The sequence below is a fragment of the Acomys russatus genome, chromosome 11 (assembly GCF_903995435.1).
Source record: "Acomys russatus chromosome 11, mAcoRus1.1, whole genome shotgun sequence".
NCBI lineage: Eukaryota > Metazoa > Chordata > Mammalia > Rodentia > Muridae > Acomys > Acomys russatus.
The window spans coordinates 4956109-4978504 of NC_067147.1; the positions used below are offsets into that span (position 1 = coordinate 4956109).

At 47.9% G+C, this 22396-nt stretch overlaps 1 protein-coding gene across 1 annotated transcript in view; it reads right to left on the bottom strand.

The window, feature by feature from the left end:
* Window positions 1-22396, bottom strand: part of Npas2 (neuronal PAS domain protein 2) — a 176601-nt gene that overhangs the window by 54711 nt on the left and 99494 nt on the right. Inside the window, exons 3-5 of the mRNA XM_051152748.1 lie at window positions 17924-18072; window positions 11427-11518; window positions 2827-2916 (exon numbers count right to left, since the gene is read on the bottom strand). Of these exons, the coding sequence (XP_051008705.1) occupies window positions 2827-2916; window positions 11427-11518; window positions 17924-18072 (331 nt within the window). The remainder of the gene's footprint in view (window positions 1-2826; window positions 2917-11426; window positions 11519-17923; window positions 18073-22396) is intronic.

The window sequence follows — 22396 nt, forward strand, 5'->3', positions numbered from 1 at the left end:
CATGAAAATCTATTAGGAACGTCATCTCATGAAGATGAAGGAGTGTTGGAGCTCACTTATTTTTGGGAGAAATTCTTGTTGACTCTTCTCCATCGCAGCCATCAAGGGGGATGTGGGATTGGGCCTTGGCATTCCTGCCTGTGACATGGCTTTTGGGGACTATGGTCTCTTAATTGTTCCCAGCCAGCCGTGCTCCTTCTCAACAGCCACCTCCTCTGCAGAGTGACAGAGTGACTGCCTTTGTTCCTTGCCACTCACCATGACTCAGGGAATTGGCTCCTTTTTCTGCCCTCTAGAGAGCTCTGAGTAGTGGTTACGCTCCTGGCTCTGGAGCCATCGCCCTAGCTCATAGCACAGTCACACCCCTGGTTGTCTGTGGTATTGTGGGTCGATACTTGACCTCTCTGTACTGTTTGTTTTCTCATCTGTGCACAGGGGTAATGACCTTTATGGCATTACTTACTGTAAGGATCAGTAAGGGCAGCAAGGGACCATTCCAAGTGCTTTAAGGACATTGGTATGCAGCAAGCAGTGCTCAGTGTGTGCTTGCTCTTAATGGCCGTTCTTAATGGAAGTTCTCAGACTGAAGCCCTGAAGGAAATCCCCCCTCACCTTCTGCAAACACTGACGACTCTACAGACACACCCTAGTCTCATGCCATAAAGTAGGGAAGTGCAAATTAAAGAAAAAGAATTCTCAAGTTGCAACTCAAATCCCTGGCACCAGGAACACACCATCATGAAGTGGTGGCCAGATTGGGCTCTACATAGTGGCGCCTGTTTTAGCCTCTGCCTCTGCTCTCACTGCCTGGGTCCAGGGGTTTTCTCAGCTCTGGAGATATGAGCTCCAGAAGAAACAGTGGAATGCTTATTTCTGCTCTCAAAACCCGTTGTCCACTCACTTGCAAAGGAAGACCTCAGGAAGGCCAGGCAATGGAAGTTAGACTTCCCGTCCCAAGGCTCAGCCCTAGTGCAGCCTTGCTGTGTGTGTCAAGGTGTGAGCCTCTGCAGTTGGACACTTGGCACACACAAGGGTCTGGCATGACAGGGTAAGAGTTGAAGTCATTCCTGGTCCTTCCGTTATTTCTCAAGGTAATCCCGAATGGCTCCAAAAAGTCAAGTCAGAAAAATGACTACGTTCCCTTCGCACATATAGCAACTGGGTCATCAGATAATCATGAGAACAGAAAGCAGAAGAGAGTAAAACCCTGTTTACCCAAACAGCTCTGGGCCCTGGTCTACCTTGACAGCCAGAAAGCAGGTCATGCTGGGTTGTTTTTGGTCAGGGCTCATCACTGGTACAGTCTTTTCCACTCAGAGCAACACAGAAACTCCCCCCCCCCCCACCTCCACACACACCAAAGAGGCACCTCATCTCCTCTCTCTTCTCAGCTGTCCTTAGATGATCCCCAATAAGACATGATGAAGTGAGCATAGGCCACTTCTGCACCATCACCGTCATCCTGACTGACACAAAGAGTAAGGTGTGGGTGCACATTGACATCCTTCAAGACCAGAAGGAACCTCTCCTAACAGCTGCCCCAGGAAGAGACACCCCCACCTGGCCGTGCCACTCTGAGACCCATGATGCCATGGGAAGCTACTCACCCAGAAAGGTCAAAGTGCCTTTCAAACCTAAAACACTGGAACAGCACAAGAACCCAAGTGATAGTTCTGCAGGTACACAGAGCCATGTGCAAAATGATGGGCTGGGCGATTGACTTCCAAGGAGCTAATAGGGTAGGGCGATGTAGAAGAAGCCCTGAGCCCCCAGTAGAGCAGGGATTAGCATCGCAAGACAGACAGAGATGCCTCTGGAGCAAGATCATTGCTGCCCCCTGGCCTGCCATGGCTATGAAGAGGGGACGATAGTTTGCTAGCGTCATGCTGGCCCAGGGCTTCCATTGGCAGGCTGCTACCTGCTTGGGGGGGGAGGGCTAACCTTTGCATGCAAGGCTTAGTAGTGGGGTGCTTGGTTCTGCCAGGCTGAAAGGATATTTATTCATCACTCACATGCGTCACTCCTAGTGGAGCCGACATTTTAGGCCAAGTCCTGTGGTAATCAGTAACGGCAAGGCAAGAAATGAGAACGCTGGCATAGGCTTGAGTTTTCCTCAAGGGTGGGCCCTCTGCTAGCCTGGTGTAGATCTGCAAATGATCTCATGTTGAGCTGTTGTTATCAGGGAGCCATCAAGGCTTGTGCAGAGGAGAAAGGAAGAAGGCAGGAGACAAAAGACTGATAAAGGGAGAGAGAAGGAACAGGGGACCTGCAGCTGGCCCTCTCCTCCCCATCTGGGCAGTCCCTTCTCACTCCCCAAGGCCCCCACAACATGGGTCGGACCATATCTCCCATTTTAATTCCCAGAAACATCACTGCTGCGAAGCACCTCAGCTCAGGGTGATTGGTGTCACGGCCTCCTTGCGATCTCAGAAATGTCTCCAAGTGAGCTCCAAACCGTATCCTGCATGGGCCACTTGCCTCCCCTTCCTTAATCAGTTCTCACTTGACCAGGGACATCTGCTGTTCTCTGAACTCTCCTAATGGCACTGAGACACACTCATGTCAGTCCCATCCCTGCTTCTGCCCTGGCCCCGATGAGCTCATGGTGGCATGCCTGTTTCATGGAGACACGTGCCTTCTCCTGCCTGTCATCTGTCCCGAGACCTCGGGCTTGGCCTGGCTTGGTTCTGCAGAGCTTAGACACTCCTTAACTTTCCAGGCAGCGTCTTCTCACACGAGCTTCCCCATACCTGCACCTCTTCTGAATGCTTCTCCAGGAAAATACAAAAATGTGCATGGGCCAAGGCCACTGGAGCAGAAACTCACCGGTAAATGCCCAAGGAGAGGCGTGATGCTGTCAGAAACATAGATGATGCTGCCGTCTGTTGTCACGGCGATGATGAAGCCATCTAATGCCTGGGAATGCAACAATTGAAAGCTTCTTAGAGATGCTTTTAAGATAGAGCATGACACTAAAGCAAAAGATCCATTTTTTTTTTTTTTTATGACACCGGCTTTGTTTTGTAATCCTCAGACCGTGTCTATAAATAACCTCCCTGTACTATCCTGCCTTAAACACAGGATGGTTTTGCACACAATTTGTTTGGCTCAGGCAAAGTGCTAGCAACAGCATTGTGGGCTCAGTGAAAAAGTTGACCTACTGGTATCCTAAAATGAAATGCAGTGGTGGAGATTGCTTAAGTAGGTTTAATGGTAGGCACGCTACTGAGATGAACCAGAAACATCATCACTCCCACGCGAAGACATCAGCAGCACGCGACGGTCCCCAGCCCCTGCCCCCAAGACCATTGGGAACATAGGAATAAATGTTTACTGTGATACATATAGAAAGAGATCTCTTACAAATAGAAACGTGTTCCTGTAGGCCAAAGCAGACCTCTGTGAGAAGCAGAGGAGCCACCGGATGTGTGAAGGCTTGAGAGAATGTGTGCTGTTGACATGAGCCCACCATGTCGGGACCCAGTGCCTCAGGCCTGTGGGAAAATAGCAAAGACCACCCTTCTGATCCAAGGGCAGATGTTGACAGTGTGTGCAGAAAATGTCCGCGGTGGCCACACCCTCACCCTCAAGGGATGTTTAAGACCTGAAGACTGCTCCTCCACAGAGACTGCTCCTGCCAAGTTGAGCTAAAGCTGCCTGCCTCCCCACTCAACTGTGTAACAAACACCCTGAGCTTCTGGGGCACTGCGGTGTCTCCATTGGACTTCATTGTCATCCTTCCCAGGTCAGATCCATCCCGGAGCTGGGCTGGACATGGCACACCTCCATCTGTGGCCATCGCCACAGAAGTAGCTATAGGAGAAACCACCTATATTAGGGCCTTGGGGGTGGTTAGGTGGTTAACTTGGGAGGCCAAGGCAGCAAGAGAGGGAAACTTGTTTCCAATGCCTACCTGCTCCAATAGGAATGTCCACTGTATTCCACCAAGCTGGGTGGGAGTGGGGGCTTTGGAACTAACTCATCGGGCACAAGTGTTTCCAGACGTCTAAAAATTGCAAGCATGCAAAGCGTATATGATGTCTGCTAGGCACCTGCTTTGGCTATGAGTGGATAAGTGTGGACCAGGCTGTTTTACAGGGTAGAGCCACTTGAGTTTTTAGATGTATTGAGATGGTCTGTGGATGTTTATAACGCTTTCATAAGACACAACCCAAAGATGACTCCTAAAACTCAGTCCATGTAGTAATTCGGCAAAGAAGGTGTCACATCGGCAACTGGCTACCCAGGGAACCCAGCGGGACAGAGTAAAAGAAAGCAAGGGCATCCTCGCTAGGAAATACATCTTTGAGGGGATGACACACAGGCTCAGGTGGACGCCCACGGGAAGCTTGCCACTGCTCTTACACCGGCCATGTCTTTGAACTGTCTTTTCCAAGTCTGGGGACTTTCTGCTTCTTTGGGGTGGGGTGGGGGGACACACGAGTGTTTAGAAGGATTTGGAAACATTCTGCATGCCTTTAGCTCAATAGTCCCAGGGAGCTGCTGAGCATCTACTTCCATATAAGGGTATTCATTCTGTGAAGTGGGGAGGGTGTCCTAAGTGTGGGACAGCAAAGCCCAGGACAGGGCACCCACTGTGTGTGTGGCTCGTGTTTCCCCCACAGCTTTCAGTGTTCTTTCTTTGTTCTGTACTCGGGGTTTTCAGGATGATATGCCATGGGGATTTTCTTTTCTGGTCTTTTTGTTTGTTTGTTTGATACTCTGTGTGTTTCTTGTATCAGTATTGGGTACGTCTTTCCTTAGTTTTGGCAAGTTTTCTTCTGTGATTTTGTCAAAGGTTTGGTCTCTCACTGACTTCTCCCTTATCTGTAACTCAGAGGTTTGGTTTTCCTCAGTGTCCCACATTCCTTGTGCATTCCCTTCCCATGTTTTAACGTCTTTCTGTCCACATTATCTGCTTGTGAGCTCTGGCTCCTCCCCCTCCAGGTTGTGAGTCCATCTTCTCTTTGCTCCATTCTACTTGTGAGGCGTTCCCACGGGCTTCCCACTGGGTTGCTGAGGGTTTCCATTCTGTGTCTGTCTCAGCTTTAGCCCTTTTCAGTGTCTCTCTTCATTGAGTTCCGTTTTCAAGCCCTGGACCATCTTCCATCATTCCACTCAGCCTTGTGTTCGTCTTTCCTTGAGCACCACTCAGGTTAGAAAACTCTAAGTTAGCCCAAGGGGCATGTTCCATGAAAGCCTTCACTAACCAGGAAACTGGGACAGAGGGGAGGACATCCTATTGGGACTCTAGATGAGAGAAGCATGGGAGAATGGGGAAATAGAAGGATCCAGAGGGTCCTAGAAACCTACAAGAAGAACATTATGATAGGCAGATTTGGGCCCAGGGGTCCCACTCAAACTAAGGCACCAGCCAAGGACAATACAGGCGGTAAACTTTAAACCCCTACCCAGATCTAGCCAATGGACAGGACATTCTCCACAGTTGAGTGGAGAGTGGGGTCTGACTTTCACACGTACTCTGGTGCCTCATATTTGACCATGTCCCCTGAATGAGGAGACCTGGTGGCACTTAGAGGAAGGATAGCAGGCTACCAAGAAGAGACTTGATACCCTATGAGCATATACAGGGGGAGGAAGTCCCCCCCCCATCACAGTCATAGGGGAGAGGAGTAAGGGGAGAATGGGAGGGAGGGAAGAATGGGAGGATACAAGGGAGGGGATAGCCACTGAGATGTAATATAAATAAATTAATAAAATAAAATTAAAAAAAAGAAAACTCTAAGTTTATTTAACTGGTTCTTTGAGCCTATAAATGGCTTGGCTCCTCTGATGACGTTTAAGAGTGGTCCTTTATGCTCCGTGTCCTCTGGGCTCATCCAGGTAACTCTCGTTGGGGGACATTCTTCTATAGGACTGGTGGATGTAAGGCGGTGCATGCTGACCAGATCTTTCATATTCTTTGCATTTTTGGATGAGTCTTTTGTTGACTGCATATCTGATGTGGACATAGTAGGCTGTGCTGGGCCTTGAGGTTGGATATGGTGCCAGTGGGGTGAAGTTAGGAGGATGCGGGGGCTGGGCTGGTACGCAGGATGTGAGTCATGTGACCACCTCTTCAGGGCCTCATTGGCTTTCTTGATATTAGCCATTCTGAGTAAGGTGAGAGAGAATCTTAAAGAAATGTTAATTTGTATTTCCCTGATGGCTACAGATGTTGAAGACCTTAAATATTTATTGGCCAATTATGTTTCTTCTTTTGAAAATTTTCTCATTAGCTCATTTTATTGATGGGTTATTTTGGTCTTTGGTCTCTGCAGTTCCTTCTATATTCTAGATATTAACATCCTGCCTGAGGAATAGCTGGTGTGAGACAGTCCCCATCCTGTAGGCTCTTTGTTTGCTTTGCTGGTAGATTTTTTGGTTGTGCAGAAGCCTTTAAAAGCCATGTCATCTCGTTTATCTATGCTTGAGGTTGTTTTCCATGCTGGTGGGATGTTTTCAGCTCTTGCTTCTGCCTCTGTCTTAACCTTTCCTCTAGCAGTTTCAGCATTTCAGGTCTTACAAGAGGCTCTTTGGCTCACTTCGAGCACATCTCTTAAAGGAACGACATCCTTTCATGTTGCACCAGTGGATCAGCCTTGGGATGTCTGGCAACGTCTGTGGGTATTTGGGGTTCTTGCTACTGGAGTTTGATGGCAGTGTCTAGTGAGTGGAGGCAGGGGATGCTGTAAGATATCCCACAATGCACAGGGCATCGAGGATCAGGTGCACAATGCCAGTGAGACCGAGGCAGTCTTGGTTAGATTTGTGAGCTATGGTGGACAAGAGCAAAGCCTACTAACTTTAAACCTCCCCTCTTGGTTATTCTTGTAAGTTTTTTTTTTTTTTTTTTTAAACTTTGAATTTATTTTTGTCACGGCAACCTCAGCTCAGTGGCTTCCTTTGGGGGTGGACCTAGGGTGACACATGTGAGAGGCAAGTTTTCTGCCACTGAGCTGCAGCCCCAGCCCTAAATTAGATTTATTGTAACTGACATATAAAAACATAAAATTGTTCCTATCCATGGGGTATTTGGTATGTGTCTAGATAGTGTAATATTTAAGTCAGGTTAGAGGTGTCCCTCTAAAACCTTTCCTATCTCTCTGTGTTGAAAGCATTAAGAATTCTTTCATCTGCTGTTTGTAATCCACGTTGCTGTACTTATAGTCACCCTACAGGGCTACAGCACCCCAGAATTTCTTGTCTCTAGCTGAGTGTGAGTTAGAGCCGGTTCTTACCTCATCCCAACACCTCCTCTCTCCAGCCTGTGGTACCCCCATTCTCCTCCAGGCTCTTTGCAGCCCCCCTGCGGGTGAGTGTTTTGGAGGCAGCCTTCCTGATGACATCAGCTGGGCTGTTCTAGCAATAGATGGGAATGCTGGGAAAGCAGACTGAACAAGCTGTTTTTCTTTCTTTCTACGCATTTATTTGTTTTTGTGCAGCGAGGCCACGGCCTTCTTGAGCCTGTCAAGCATGTGGGCATTACAAAACCGAAGACACTCACAGGTGTGAGATGACTGTAACCACCTGGCATTATCCACAAACCGTAGGAAGCCCACACTGAGTCTCTGTGTTATGGCTGCACTATGTGACGCAATAGAACCTATCCATGGAAGGGGACTTCCGCAGGTCCCCGGGGCTTACCCCAGATGCATATTACAGAGACACAAACTCTGTTACCTATAGACTCCTAATTTTGATGGAACTTTTTTTTTCTCCTTCTTTGGGATAGTGCATGGGTTAAGAGAAAAGATTGCTGAAGCCTTCTTGAAAAGCATGCAGGGAGACCCTGAATCCCCCATATCCCAGCCAGCAAGAGCTTTTTCTCCTTTAGGGGCTGAGTAGCAGGCTTGGCAGGGCTTTTGCAGAACACCCAGATGGTGGCTCACAACTGTCTAACTGTAGTTCTAAGGTATCCAGTGTCCTATTCTGACTTCCATGGGCACCCGTCACCCATGTGATGCCTAGACACACATGCAGACAAAACACTTATATACATAAAAATAAAAGATATAGCTAAAAAAAAAAAAAAGAAAGAAAGAAAGAAAGAAAGAAAAGAAAGAAAAAAAGGAAAGAAAAATAGAAAGAAGCAGAGACGTTTCTCTCTTTCTGAGTCATTTCTCCAAGTGGTTGGGCCAGTCTTTCTCAGCTTACACATTACCAGACCAGAGACGCTGGTCTGTAACTGGGCTATTTTTCTTCTTCTGTACTTAACAATAGTGCGAGTCCTGACATCTGGTTTTGTGCCCCTTTGCCAGATGGTGGGAAGAAGGAAGGACTCGAGCCTGGAATCACTAGAGACTCTGGAGGGCACAGATGGCCCCAGGCCGGCCGTGTCCTCATTGAATTAGAAGGATGCCTTTGGCCACAAAGATGGGAGGTTTGGAAGGGCATGCTCTCCGAAACAGGAGGATGTGCTGCAGGAATGGGACAGACACCTTGGACACTCATAGGTCATCTGAGGGGGCACACGGGAAGGCTTAGACCATGGGGCAGAAATCAGGAGGCGATGCTAACTCCGCCCCAGGCCTGTGTGTAAGGAAGGGCAACAGGTTGGAAGGCAAGCTCAGCACAGCCAGAGCCCAGCACTAGGTGGTACAAACCCAGCTGCCCGCTATGGAGCAGGGCTGGACAGAGGGTGATTCCAGACCCGAGCCAGGCCCTTAGTCTTCCACTCCATCGGCTTTGAGGACTCTGCCCTGGAGAGCAGCTGCATATGGGCGCTAATTTAAGATTATCTACATTAATCTAAAATCTTTTTCTAGAAATGCTAGTCCTGATTGCTAATCCTTTATCACAAAATTTAAAACTCCATAGATGCCTTGTCCTGTGAAATCCTTTGATGCTTTGGAACTCACTGGATAGAACAAAAAAGGTTGTGCTAAGAAGCTCTGACAAAGTGGCTGATTCCAGAGGGTGATGTGTTTTTAACTCCTTTCCCACAGGAATTAGAAGATAAATCAATGCTTGTAAAGCAGCATAATGATGCATCAAATTAACATTATATTTCACAAGTTGCTTTAAATTTAATATACTTAAAATACATTGCTTCTGCAGAAAGTTCTGTATTTTCTTTAAATATAGTTCCCATGCAGAGTTAAGTAGCTTTCATTTGCTGCAAATGTTCATTAATGCATTTATGTTTCATAATATTTAGACGTCTTTATTCTGGCATTTTCTTATTCCAGTACTTTCTGTTTTCTGCATACTTAATCTATGGAAATTGAAGTTTACATCAGTCTTATATAGGCACACAGATGAGCTATCAGAAGGCATATCGTAGGAAGCTCCCTGGGATGACCTTCCCTTTGTTGGGCTTTCCTGTCAGGTTCTCCGCACTCAAGTGGCATCTGAGTCTGTCAGTCCCTGTGGCCTTAGGCATGCCCGTGCAGTAAACTCCCCAAGCCAGGACTCAGGGGCCCTGCCACCGCTTTGTACAGACACGGTCTGTCATGGGGACTTTTGCCCATATGTAGAAACTTTGAGGACGTTGATAGAGGTTATTAGCTCATTGGCAGCACCCTGGTCCCAACTCTGTCCCGCAGGGAAAGGAGCACGGCCATCTTAGCACAAGAGGGGCGTGGCCTGCATGGGAGGTGCAGGTCCCCGTGGCTGACACCACGTGATGAGCGCAGGCTTTAAAAAGTTCTAAAAGGACCTGTTTCCAACTGTGTGCCTGCTAAGGGGAAAGTGAGAACGTTTGCATTCTAAAGAGGGGCTTCTGTCCTTCATGGTCCTCGGGCCCCTCCACTTGCTCCTGGTTCCTGCTCTGTGCCCTTTGCTGGGAGACCACAAGTGTGGCCTGGCCCACAGTTTCTGAGGCAACAGAGAGCACACGACCACATCTAGTTTGGGAATTCTTGTTTGGTATCCCAACCCAGCAGCCGAAGCAGAAGCAATATGAGGCAGAGCCACAGGCCAATGTCTGCTCCAAGACCTATTTCCAGGGCCACGAACAGATGCTGTCTTTGGGCTCAGAGCTAAAAGGAATAAGCAGCTAGATTTTAATTTCTAACTTACCAAGCTGTTTCATCTATTAAGTACATGCATGCGAATATATGTGAATGTTTGCATATGTGAGTATATATGCATGTTCAAGGGAATGTGTGTAAGTGTACGTGCACGTGAGTACATGTATGCGAGCACATATGCTTGTGTGAGTACATGTGCATGTATGTGAATTCATATGCAGATATGTATGAGTACATGCACACACATTTGTGTGCTAAGTGTATGTGCATGTGTGTGAGTGCATGTGTGTGAATGCATGTGTGAGTGCATGTGTGTGAATGCATGTGTGAGTGCATGTGTGTGAGTGCATACGTGCGAGTGCATGTGTGAGAGCATGCGTGCGTGCATATGTGTGAGTGCATGTGTGAGTGCATGTGTGTGAGTGCATGTGTGTGAGTGCATGTGTGTGAGTGCATGTGTGCGAGTGCATGTGTGTGAGTGCATGTGTGTGAGTGCATGTGTGCGAGTACATGTGTGCGAGTGCATGTGTGTGAGTGCATATGTGTGAGTGCATGTGTGTGAGTGCATGTGAGTGCATGTGTGTGAGTGCATGTGTGTGAATGCATGTGTGTGAGTGCATGTGTGTGAGTGCATGTGTAGGCCATAGAGCAGCATTGGACATCATTCTTAGGAGCCATTTACTTTGATTTTTGTTTGAGACAGCGTTTCTCCTTTATCCCGAGGATCACCATGTAGACCAGGCTGGCGGGCTGGGCAGCCAGTTCCATGGTTCTCCCTGTCTCTCCCTCTCAAGTGCTGGACTTGCAAATGTGTGTCACCATGCATGGATCGTTAAATGTGTCGGTCCTGGGGACCAAAATCAAGTCCTCATGGCACAAAGCAGGCCCTTTACCGGCCCAGCTGCTTCCTCCTCTTGGTTTTCGTTTCTCTATTGTTGTTGTGGTTGTTACTGTTTGCAGACAAGGCTGTGTGTATCTCAGGCCGGCCTTAAACTTCCTGTGCAACAGAGAACGGCCTCCAGCCTCTGAGTCTTCTAGAGAACTGGGCTTACAGGCGTGGGCCAGGACGCCTGGCGTCACGTGGTGCTGTTGATCAGAACCCAGGGCTCTGTGTACACTGTGCCAGCGCCCCACCAGCTCACTCCCCGCCACATCCCCAGCCTTACTGGGCTCCGTATGCCTGTGCAGGTGCCCCACCAGCTCACACCCCGCCAGGTCGCCAGCCTAACTGGGCTCCGTGTACCTGTGCAGGTGTCCCACCAGCTCACTCCCCGCCAGGTCGCCAGGTCCCCAGCCTTACTGGGCTCCGTGTGCCTGTGCAGGTGCCCCATCAGCTCACACCCCTCCAGGTCGCCAGCCTAACTGGGCTCCGTGTACCTGTGCTGGTGTCCCACCAGCTCACACCCCACCACACCCCAGCCTTACTGAGCTAACTGGAAAAGTGAACTTTACCTCCAGCATCAGCTGAGTGAACTCTTCGTTACTGAGGAATGAAGGCTTCCAGTCTTGCTGGATGTCACAGATTTCTGTTTGTGCTGAGACTTCTGAAAAAGGGGGAACAAAAAAATCAACACTCTACATAAGCCTCCACATGCAAGGGGCCTTGGATCTGAAACTAATACATGAGGCACATGTCTCATCTATCTTATTTTGTGTAAATCTTTAATTAAAGAAAGCAATGGACATATGTTGCTCTTGACTTCCAAACTCTAGGACTGTGGATATGATGGGCTGAAAAACACTGCTGATGTTGTCACAGCCTTCAGTAAGACTACAGAGAAGAGAGTACCCCATTGTGAGCACAGGTAGAGTACAGAGTGCCTGCCACTGATGGTGACCACTGTGACCTTGCCTCTAGTGGGAAAGCTGGGGAAGCTAGAATTAGGTAGCAGCATGCATAAGGGAAGGAAGAAAGACTAACACGGTGGTATCTCTTCAAATTACTTGTTTGTGGTCAAAGTGAAGAAAAAAACACTTCAGAAATCTGGGATTCTCAAAGTTCCAAGGGCTGGAGGTAGAGCTCATAGGTGTGTGCTTCCTATGTGCGTCACCCTGGGCTCTATTGTCAGCACCTCAAAACATCATCATCATCATCACCATCCTCCTCCTCCTCCTCCTCAACAACAACAACAACCACAATAACAACCAAACAAAACAAACAACAACAAAGTAAAAAAAAAAAAAAAATCCAGAAACACCTTAGGCTTAGAGTAAATAGGCCCACTGTTTCATGGGACAGAGCTCATTTCTCACTCTTGCCACCATTACTGAGGACACTCAAGACTGTTGTGCCTCCGTGTGGTGCAGGTCTCACACGTGCTAGGGAGGTGCTGGAATATTCTCATAGCCTCAGCCCACGGAGTTGCTTTCAAGAGCTGAATTTAATTTTCTTAAAGCCTTTTGTTGTCGTCGTTAGTTTATCTGTGCTCTGTCACGATCGTGAGCTGATAATATTGTTCAAACGTAAACATTCTAATAATCACTGGTCTATGCAGACCTCTTTAAATAGCCTCTTTTTGTTTTATTATTAAATTACCTCAATAGTACAACAGACACTATAAACATGATAGTATATCTATATGTTTTTCCATATTTATCCTCGATCTTAAGCCAACATTTCCCCCACTCATGTTAAGAAAAACTTAAGAACGTACCATTTACACTTCAGAGAAAAAAGCCAATCTGTTAAACAACTCCCTGAAGAAAGCCAATTGTTCAGGCTGAGAACCCGCCCATTGTACCAAGGAGAGAGCTCAAGGCTCTCTTCTTAACCCCCTTTATTTTAAGCTCTAAGCATCGAACCCAGGACCTTACAGACACCAGGCATACACTGCCAATGAGCAGCACTCCAACCCCTGCACCCACGATTTTGGCAGTCTCTCTCTTGCAGAGAGAGAGAGAGAATCCTCTGTTTGAATGAGTCTGGATGGAGTCAGCAGTTACCCGTGAAGGAGGAGGGTGTGAAACACCCAGTTACGCGTGAAACTAGGACCTTGACTCATTTCTCTCATGACCAGTGTCCCTATGAAATCCAAGCTCTACTGGGAAGTTTTATCTCTTCTAAATGTCTGAAAGAACATGTGGCAGTTTTTTTGTTAGATAAAACTGCCCTGCCCACCATGTGTTATTTTTGCAGTTGGTGTTTCTATTGCTATGATGAAACGCCATGACCAAAAAGCAAGCTGGGAGAAAAGGGTTTATTTGACTTACACCTCGACATCACTGTTCATCATTGAAGGAAGTCAGGGCAGGAACCTGGAGGTAGGAGCTGATGCAGAGGCCATGGAGGGATGCTGCTTACTGGCTTGCTTAGCCTTCTTCCTTATAGAGCCCAGGACCACTAGCCCAGGGACGGCAGCACCGACAATGGGCTGTACCGTCCCCCATCAATAATTAGTTAAGAAAATGCCCTATACTCAGATCATATGGAGGTTTTTTTTTCTCAATTGGGGTTCTCTCCTTTCAGAAAAATCTAGCTTGTGTCGCGTTGACGTGAAACTAATCAGCACGGTAGTTGTAAAGGTGTGCGGGAGAACTTCAAAGAGATTTTGGTAAGCAAGCACAGGAAGAACTCTAGAGGAGACCGTACCGGCTGTGAGGCAGTCTACATCCATGGCAAGGGCTGCCTCACGGTGCTAAGCCACATGATGCGCATAGTAAAACACATTCTGGGAAGCCAAGAGAGGTTGCTCCACACGCTAGGCCACAGTTCATCTGGGGGGGGGGTGCCAGCTGATGCAAGGAATAAAGGGGAATTCCCAGGTCTTGACACAAACCATCGAAGTAGCCTAAACTCTCTTTTCTCTCCCGTTCACATACTCAACTTAAAAACTTTTCAGATCATTAAGGTCAAGTTGCAGAGTGCTCGTCCAAAGAGATCTTTCATTAACAAAGAGGTCCGGTCATGTTAATGGTGAAGAGAAATTAAAGTCCACACTCCGTTGGCACTTGATGTGACTGCTATTATAAGTTATAGGTGGATGGCAGGCTTAGCAAAGACATAAGGTCCATGTGCTCCCTGTGGGTAGAAATGTCCCTTGGACTCTAGGAGTTAGATCTCTGACGCATATTCTAGGTATCTCGTAATATGCAAGACACACTGTCTGTTGTTCAGGCATGCTGGAAGTAGTTGGCAGGTAACTCTATGCGTCACAACAGAGTAGAATTGTGGGTCAGGGGGAGGAGAGGTGGCTGTTAATTATAATATTTACAGCCTCCACAATGGCTTCCACGGTGATTTTACAGCCTTTGCCATCTCTTCACCTTCACTCACAGAGGCAGACACAAGGGTTGGGATTTGATGGTGGGGCAAAAGCATACTAGACCGGCTTCCCGTACAGGTAGGCGATAACGAGCAGGTTGGCCTGAACTGTGGAATACTAGTTCAGATAGGAACACTCAAGGACACTCAATATCCCTTGATACTTATAGAACGTAGGGGCTTATGTCTTACAGGAGACACGTTGACACAAAGGCTTATGACAACAAAATGGGGCCATATTTTTATTTTGACTTGGCTTGCTGTAGAGAGAAGGCATGGATGTTCCAGAAGCAAGATTTGCCTCCCAAGATGAGAAAATAGAGGTTCTTGAAGAATTTCTGAAGAAAAGCTAAATAGTTATAACCAAGTCCTGGGCTTGATCTTCTTTACTCATCTTGTGTTCTTCGTTTACCTGCAGAGGCTACACATGTGTAAATATATGCTTCTTAGCCCTACCTGCACATTGGCATGACACGGGAGTTTTACAAACACTGGTGCCATGGTGCTAGAGAGAAGGCACTGTCTAATCGTCCCAAGGATTCAGGCTCAACTACCAGAATCCATATGGCAACTCGTAGCTATATAAAACTCCACCCCCAGGAGATCTGCTACCCTCTTCTAGCCGCCGAGGGCACAAGGCACACATGTGGTACACTGACAAAACATCTATACATGTAAAATAAATTAAAAATTAAAAAATAACACTAATATCAGCCTTAGTGGTCTACTGGTAAAGGCTCTCCACTCTCCAAATAAAAGGCCCCAGTCTGGAGTTCTACTGATTTCTGTGTTAAGTACATTTACAGTGGTCGATTTCAAGTTACCAACATGATATTAGTTGATTTGCCATAAAACAAAACAACAACAAGCCTACTGAAAAGTTAGCAGTCTCAGGGCTGGAGAGATAGCTTAGTTGGTGTCCTGGATAGTTGTAGGTCAACTTGAGAGGGGGGAAGCACCAATTAAGAAAAATGCCTCCACACGACTGGGTCATAGGCAGGCTGGTAAGGCATTTTTTAAACTGGTGATTGCTGAGGAAGGGCATAGCCCACAGTGGGTGGTGCCACCCCGGAAAGGGGGTCCTGGGCTCTATAAGGAAGCAGGCTGAGCAAGCCATGAGGAGAACTCAGTTAGCAGCACCCTCCATGGCCTCGGCATCAGCTCCTGCCTCCAGGCTCCTGCCCTGTGTGAGTTCCTGTCCTGACTTTCTTCAGTGATGTGGAAGGCAAATACACCTTTTGGTCCCCGACTTGCTTTTTGGTCATGGTGTCCAATAGAAACAATAGAAATCCTGACCAAGACAGTTGGTAAAGTTCTCGCCTTGCAAGCACAAGGACCTGAGTTTTATCCTCAGAACACACACACACACACACACACACACACACACACACACACACACACACACGTGTATATACACATACAGACACACAGACCATACACACATACACCACACATATGTACACACATATACATACACATACACACACACACACACACACAAATTGGGCATGGTGGTGTGTGTTTGTGATCTCAGCACTGTGGGGGATGGGAGCACAGACCTGCCCTCAGGGCTGGATAGTCAGCCTGCCTCGCTTACTTGGCAAGTTCCAGCCCAGTGAGGGGCTGTGTCTCCAAAAAAGTTGGGCAGCATCTGAATAATGAGAACTGAGATTGTCCTCTGGCTTCTATATGACACACACACACACACACACACACACACACACACACACACACACCTACACACATATGCACCTTGCATACATAGACAAATTAGCACTCTTTTCTTGAGCTGGCATAAACAGGCTGCAATACAATGCTGGGGAGTCACTCCCCAAGATTCTGGTGGATAGATATATCCATGGAGTGGACCTTCTCAGAGCTTCCGTGGGTGATTCTTGTGGGCAGCCAAGTTGAGAAGCAATGGCTGAGTGGATACACCAACGCACAACTACAGTGCAGCTATGACAGACTTTTCTCCAGGAGCCCCAGGCAGCCCAACTTGTAGAGAACAGTAGAAGTCACTGAAGAACAGGGCTCAGCTACAGGCTGCTGGGTTCAACGTCCACATTTCCCTGGCTGTCTGACTCAGGTACGATAACCTACTGCTTCTTCTATGCCACGAGGCTTGGGGTAAAATGCTATTGTGAAGTTTAGAGGTTTTGAAGGGAAGCATGGCTTTCTGGGAGCCCTACATCAGTGTGGAAAAAAAGTCACCACTCCACTCTGTCACCTATGCTTGTGGCATTCATGTATACTTGGAAGACATGTAAAGTAGTTTTGTGCTTTAAGCCATACTTTGGTGCAAGACCCAATTTCTGCACGAAATTCACATTTTCAATTCTTCAGACCTTTCCACATTCTTCTAAATGGTCTCAAACACCTGTGTAAGTCTGCAGCTCTTCTGACTGTGTAGGTAGGTGCCCCGGGCAGGCCTCTGCCTCGTGAATGGGCACCCCTGGTGTTAGGAAGCAGCATCAGAGAACCAGAGAACACCCTTCCCCCATTAGAGAATTTGGTGACTCCGCAGTGGACCAAGAGCAACATAAATGTCACACTGATGAACTTGATCCCAGCTGTCCTATTTAACAGCTGTCCTGCTTCTCGGCAGCACTGACCTAGTTTGAGTAATTTGCACAAAATATCTTGGCAATCAAACCAAGCTGCTATTTCACTTGGCTAACACGTTACTTAGGAAATAGAAGCACCCTGATTAAATTATCGGCGCGATGGCTGTGGCAATTCTGCTTGTGTGGTCTTCCCGACTTTTAGCAAAAGCAATTAACACACTCTTTACTCTGCAAGATAACAGGCTGGTTTGTCACCGCTGTCCGCTGCCCTGCTGTTAGCAGGTATATACAATTCTCCAAGAAATAACGAAAGAATAACGTATGATGACACTGTGGATGCCAGTGCCCATGTGCCAGTAACGCTCTCTGACACGATGCCATCTTGTCTCAGGGAAAAACAGCGTTAGAGGATGCTCAGAGCTATAATTATGTCCTCAGTGATTTTGGACTTTCCTGATGTTATTCTGTTTGATGTCATAGTTAAGGCCAAAAGACCTCTGCTTCCTGGCTTGTGAGCAGCTCCCGACTCCTCTTAGCTTTTCTCTGACCTTTTATTTATTTATTTATTTTTGTTATTGTTGCTTTGGACACTATTCAAAGTGAGTGGCACCGTGGGCATGATAAGCAAGAAGTGGGAAACGCACTTGAGAGAGGATGGTCTGAGAAAGACCTGTGTTCCAGATGGCGTCACGTGCTAACATCAAGTGACAGGACAGTGTCTGCCAGTGATAGGAGGAGTATGAAGGACTGTGTGATTCCAGCTGACTGAGATCCCACAGGGCAGAGACAGCCTCCAGTGTGGAGTCAGAACAGATGATGAAAGACAGAAAGCGACAGGAACTAGGGGAGTTCTAGAGGCTTACGACAAAGACAAACATGGTGACGCAGGCCACCTGTGCAGGCTGCAGGCCACTATGGAGGCTGCTCTCAAGGCTCTCCTCATGCTGAGAAAGCATTTTGGGGTATGACTGTTTGGGGCAGGTCCAGAGTCTTTGGAGGGGAGGCTATGAGTGATGAGGATGACCTTGCTGGTGACAGGCTCACGGGGACATCCTGCCTGATAAACTCATCACCTGTGGGTAGGGGGAGTAGATATGGCGAGAAAGAACGGAAGCCTTTACCATTGTGTTTCTGCAAGAATCCGATGACCTTCTCCAGCACGGTCGTTTTGTCCATTTTCCGAGTGTTGCCCGGGAGCATGGAGCTGAGCTCTTTGATGAGAACATTGAACTGGTCCCGGCGCTTCTTCTCAGACTTATTTCGAGAGGCTCTGGAAACACACAAGGCACAGGGAGCTAGAACATCCCACTTCATGGAGGCTTCGTGATGCCTTCTCTCTCAGACCATGCTGAGGAGAGCACCCCCCGATCAAAAAAGGCTCTCATGGAGGTAATGTTGGCCGCATTTGAGAGCTGAGTAATGGGGCAAGAAACATGTTTTGCTAGACTTTTGGCCGCAAAGAGAGACAGCATTAATAATAAGCGACTTCTGACTCGCATACAAAACCTCACATAGCTTAGTGCCATTCCCAGACGCTGCCTCTCCAACTTCATACAGCCTTAAGCGCAGGGAACAAATGGCATGCTATTTACTAGATTTGCCCTCAGAGCCCCTGCTGAGGCTCTGGTCCTATTTCCTCCAGCCCAGAGCATCCAGCCTCAAGTCATGAGGTATGGCGGGGCTTGCTGGCTGTACCCCTCACTCATGCAATATGTCCCGGCCCCTGCCTCAAGAACCACCATCCTGTTGGAGAGATGAAGCTGACTCGGCACAGCCTGTGAGCCGTGCAGATCCAGGGTGACACATGACAGACATCGCTGTCCGATTTGTCCGGCAGTGCTGAGCGGAGGTAAACGGAACCCTCACGATTCAGCATGACATGGAAGCGACTCAGATGTCTATTACTAAGTCAAGAAACCCATGTGCTACAGCCAGGCACTCTGTGATTCCAGCTAGAAGACGTTTTGGAAAAGGAGAAACTACGATCATGGCTCACTGTGGCTCCCAGCAATCAAGGGAGGTATGCGCACAGAGAGTTTTGAGGGCAGTGACACTGCTGTGTCTGATACAGCCATGGCAGGCATATACCACCATACTTATGCCAAACACTTAAAGTCTACAGCACTAAGAGGGAACAATCATAAAAACTGTAGGAGATCACCCCATGCCAAGGATGTAACATGTAATGGGTATTCCACTCAGCTGGCAGGAACATCAAGGAGATCCGTGTGCATGTGGCACAGGAACTATATGGAAAATCGTTTCCCACCCACTGATTGATTTTGTGATTCCTAACCTGCTCTGCAAGATGAAGTCAGCTTTCACAAGGACAGAATGCTGCATATCTGTAGAAAAGATGAAAGCAAGTCTGCTTACTTAGGTTGAGACCTCTGAGGAGCCCCAGGCTTTGAAGGCATTAGAACAGGGGATCTGGGCTTTGGCGTTACCCTAACCAGAGGAATGAGGAACACCTACTCCCCCAAATCTCAGAAGTGGCACTATGATGGATGGAGCCTTGATCCTCAATGACACACCAGAGCCCTCCATCGGCAATCGAGATATGTCACTAGAGAGATGGCTCAGCAGCTCAGACCATCAGTCTTTCTTCCAGAGGATCCAGTTCTGGTTCCCAATACCCACAAGGCAACTCACAACCACCTGTAACTCCAGTTCTAGGAGATCTGATTCCCTCTTGTGGCCGTCGTGGGCACCAGGCACACAAGAGGTGCACAGACAAATATACAACGCAAAACAGCCAGCCATGCAACTTACTCCCAGGTGGTCCATGGCTGGGAAAGCTGCCTTCCCTTCCCAGTATGCCCAAGATGAACGTTACAGAGAGCGGATGGGAACCGAAACCATATACACATAGTCTGCCTGCTGGTCCCAGGACCTGGATGTGGGGGTGGAGAGGTGAGGGTGGGAGGGTGGAGGGGGGGCCGGAGGCGTGTCACAGTTTCTAGGAGAGATCAGTACCAATGTTTTCCCAAACAGCCCATGGAAGTATCCCAGATGCCATCACAGTTGTAGACATTCTGTTTGATTCAAGCATCCACATCCTTTCAAAACACATTTATGGTTCAGCTACCCTAGTTTTATCTCCGGCTGGGCTATTTCCTGACCATATCTTAGCAGTTCTCCAAAGCTCATCTCAACTGCACACTCTCTAGGCGTTTCTAAGGGTCCTTTTGCTCTTCCAACGGCTCCCTCCTTCTTGCCTGCTCTTAGGTTTTGGATTAAGGGATTCTTGTAAAGGTCTCATTTCTGTCCAGGCCACACTTTCTTCTTTTCCCAGACCAGTGGCAGGTGGGATGCGATGGGGGAGGTGCCTCATTGCCAGCTCAGGGTAAAAGGCCCACTGTTCAAATGCATGAGATAGAAGAAAGGAGCCCTTTCACTTTCTGACTGGCTATGTATTATAAATCATTTTTAGCCTAGATTTTAAAAAGAGTGACACACAACGTCCTCAGCCAGAAAAAGCTCTGCTCTTGTCCTAGTTTGCCCGTTATAAATTATTTGTGAGCTGATAACACCCAGTTCATTACTGCCCTGTTCTCATCTTCAGTGGGTGTACTGACGATGAACATGGCTTGGCAGAGAACCCGATGACGGCTCTTCTCGTTAGTGACGGGAACACAAACTCGTTTCCACTGGCCTCCGCCTGGGATGCACCGTGGTGCACACTGGAAATCGGTCAGTGTCAGCTGGATCTGCAGCTCCGAGGCAAGAGGAAGCCAAGAGCCTGGCATGACCTTGTTTCTAGTAATGAGCACTGCTTATGCTAAGGATCGGAGCAACAGGCTGGATGACACTGGGACATTTGGCCTCTGGGGTTTTTAGAAGCATTATTTGCATGCCATCGAATGCATCCATTTAAACTATGCAGTTTGATGAATTCTTGCAATTGCTGACTGCCACCAGCACAAGACAGAAAACTGCTTCGTCTTAGGGGATTTCCCCCTGCATCTTGTATTTGTTTTCCTAGGAATGTGGCCACTTAGGCTTGCATTTTCTCGAGTCTTTACATAAGTAGAATCATAGGAGTATTGGACCTTCATTAGGCATAGCCTCCCTCCGAGACTTCGCCACATTGTTGCACAGACTGACAGTTCCACCTTCTGCTCTCTAGTAGTCTATGGTGTAGATGTACTATGTTAGGGACAGCTCCAGTTTGAGGGTATTATGAACTGGGGGTATAGAGGTGGCTCAGTGTGTAAAGGCACTTCCTGCCAAGCCTGATGACCTGAGTTTGATCCCCGAGGACCCACATGATGGCGCGGGAAAGCCGACTTCCACAAATTATCCTCTGACCTCCATACTTGTGCATGCCCACACAATAAACTATAAAAGTAAGTGTGATAGCAACAACACCAACAGCAGAACACCAGCTAGGCAGTGTGCACACCTATAATACCAACACCCACCACCAGCAGAACACCAGGTAGGCACAGCGGTGCACACTCAGGAGGCTGAGTTAGATGATCACAAGTTTCAGGCCACCCCGGGTTTCACTGGAGTCGGGGGGATCCCTGCAGCAAGTCCGCTGGCTGGAGTAGCTATTGGCAAGGTCTGGGTTCAAGTGAGAGATCCTGTCTCAGTAAATGGGGCAAAGAGTGATCAAAGAAGGTACCTGATATCAGCCTCTGGCCTCCACAAGGATGCTCCCCCAGGCAAGCATGCATACACACATGCATTTCCTCTAGCCACCCCCAACACAACAGGAAAACCCAGCAAACTCTAAATAGCGCATTCTGAACATCCATACATGTGTCTTTGAGTAGCCGCAGAGATCCATCCTCTTGGGCAGATACAGAGGCATCAAACTGTTGAGTCATTTGACAAGCATGTACATAACTGAGTCACCACGGTATTGCCACACAACGCTGGCTCTAGCTGCTTTCCATTTCTAACAGCAACAAATTAAGAGTCCCACTTGCCACCCCCTTTGCCAACACTTGGGATTGTCAATTTTTACCACCATTGTATGATCTTATTGTGGTTTAGGTTTGCCTTTCTCTGGTGACTGGTGACACCAAACATCTTTTTGTATGCTTTATGCCATTTATATGTCTTCCTTAGGAGAACACATACCCTTAGGAACCTCAGCCTTTGATTTTGAACATAGGTCCCAGAATACCTTTTGTGAAACGGTCATAGTTTGACGTCTTGGGCAGTTTGAGTCTGGCTACATGGGCCTCACTTGAGGGGCACTTCCTGTTTAGGAGGTGCCATGTAGTTCTTTACATACAGTGGCGTGCGGCATGTTTCCAGTAACAACAGAGGACGCACACACTACCAGGCACATAAGAGTCCAATAGAGCAGGGAAATTGCAGCTACCTGTGGATCTCACATCACGGCTCCACGCCTTTACTCACGTGGTTACGGCAACACTGCTGTAGACACGCCTGTTCTGCCTCAGCCAACTACGAGCACAGCGCAAACAACCATGGGTAGGGAGTAATACTGATGGCGACAGTCGTGGGTGATGTCGCTTGTTTGTATCTTCGCTGCATTTTAATCATCATGGGGGTGTACATACGGAAAACAGTGCACACGTTACATCTGCAGCAACAGCTTCGCGCACCTGCTTATG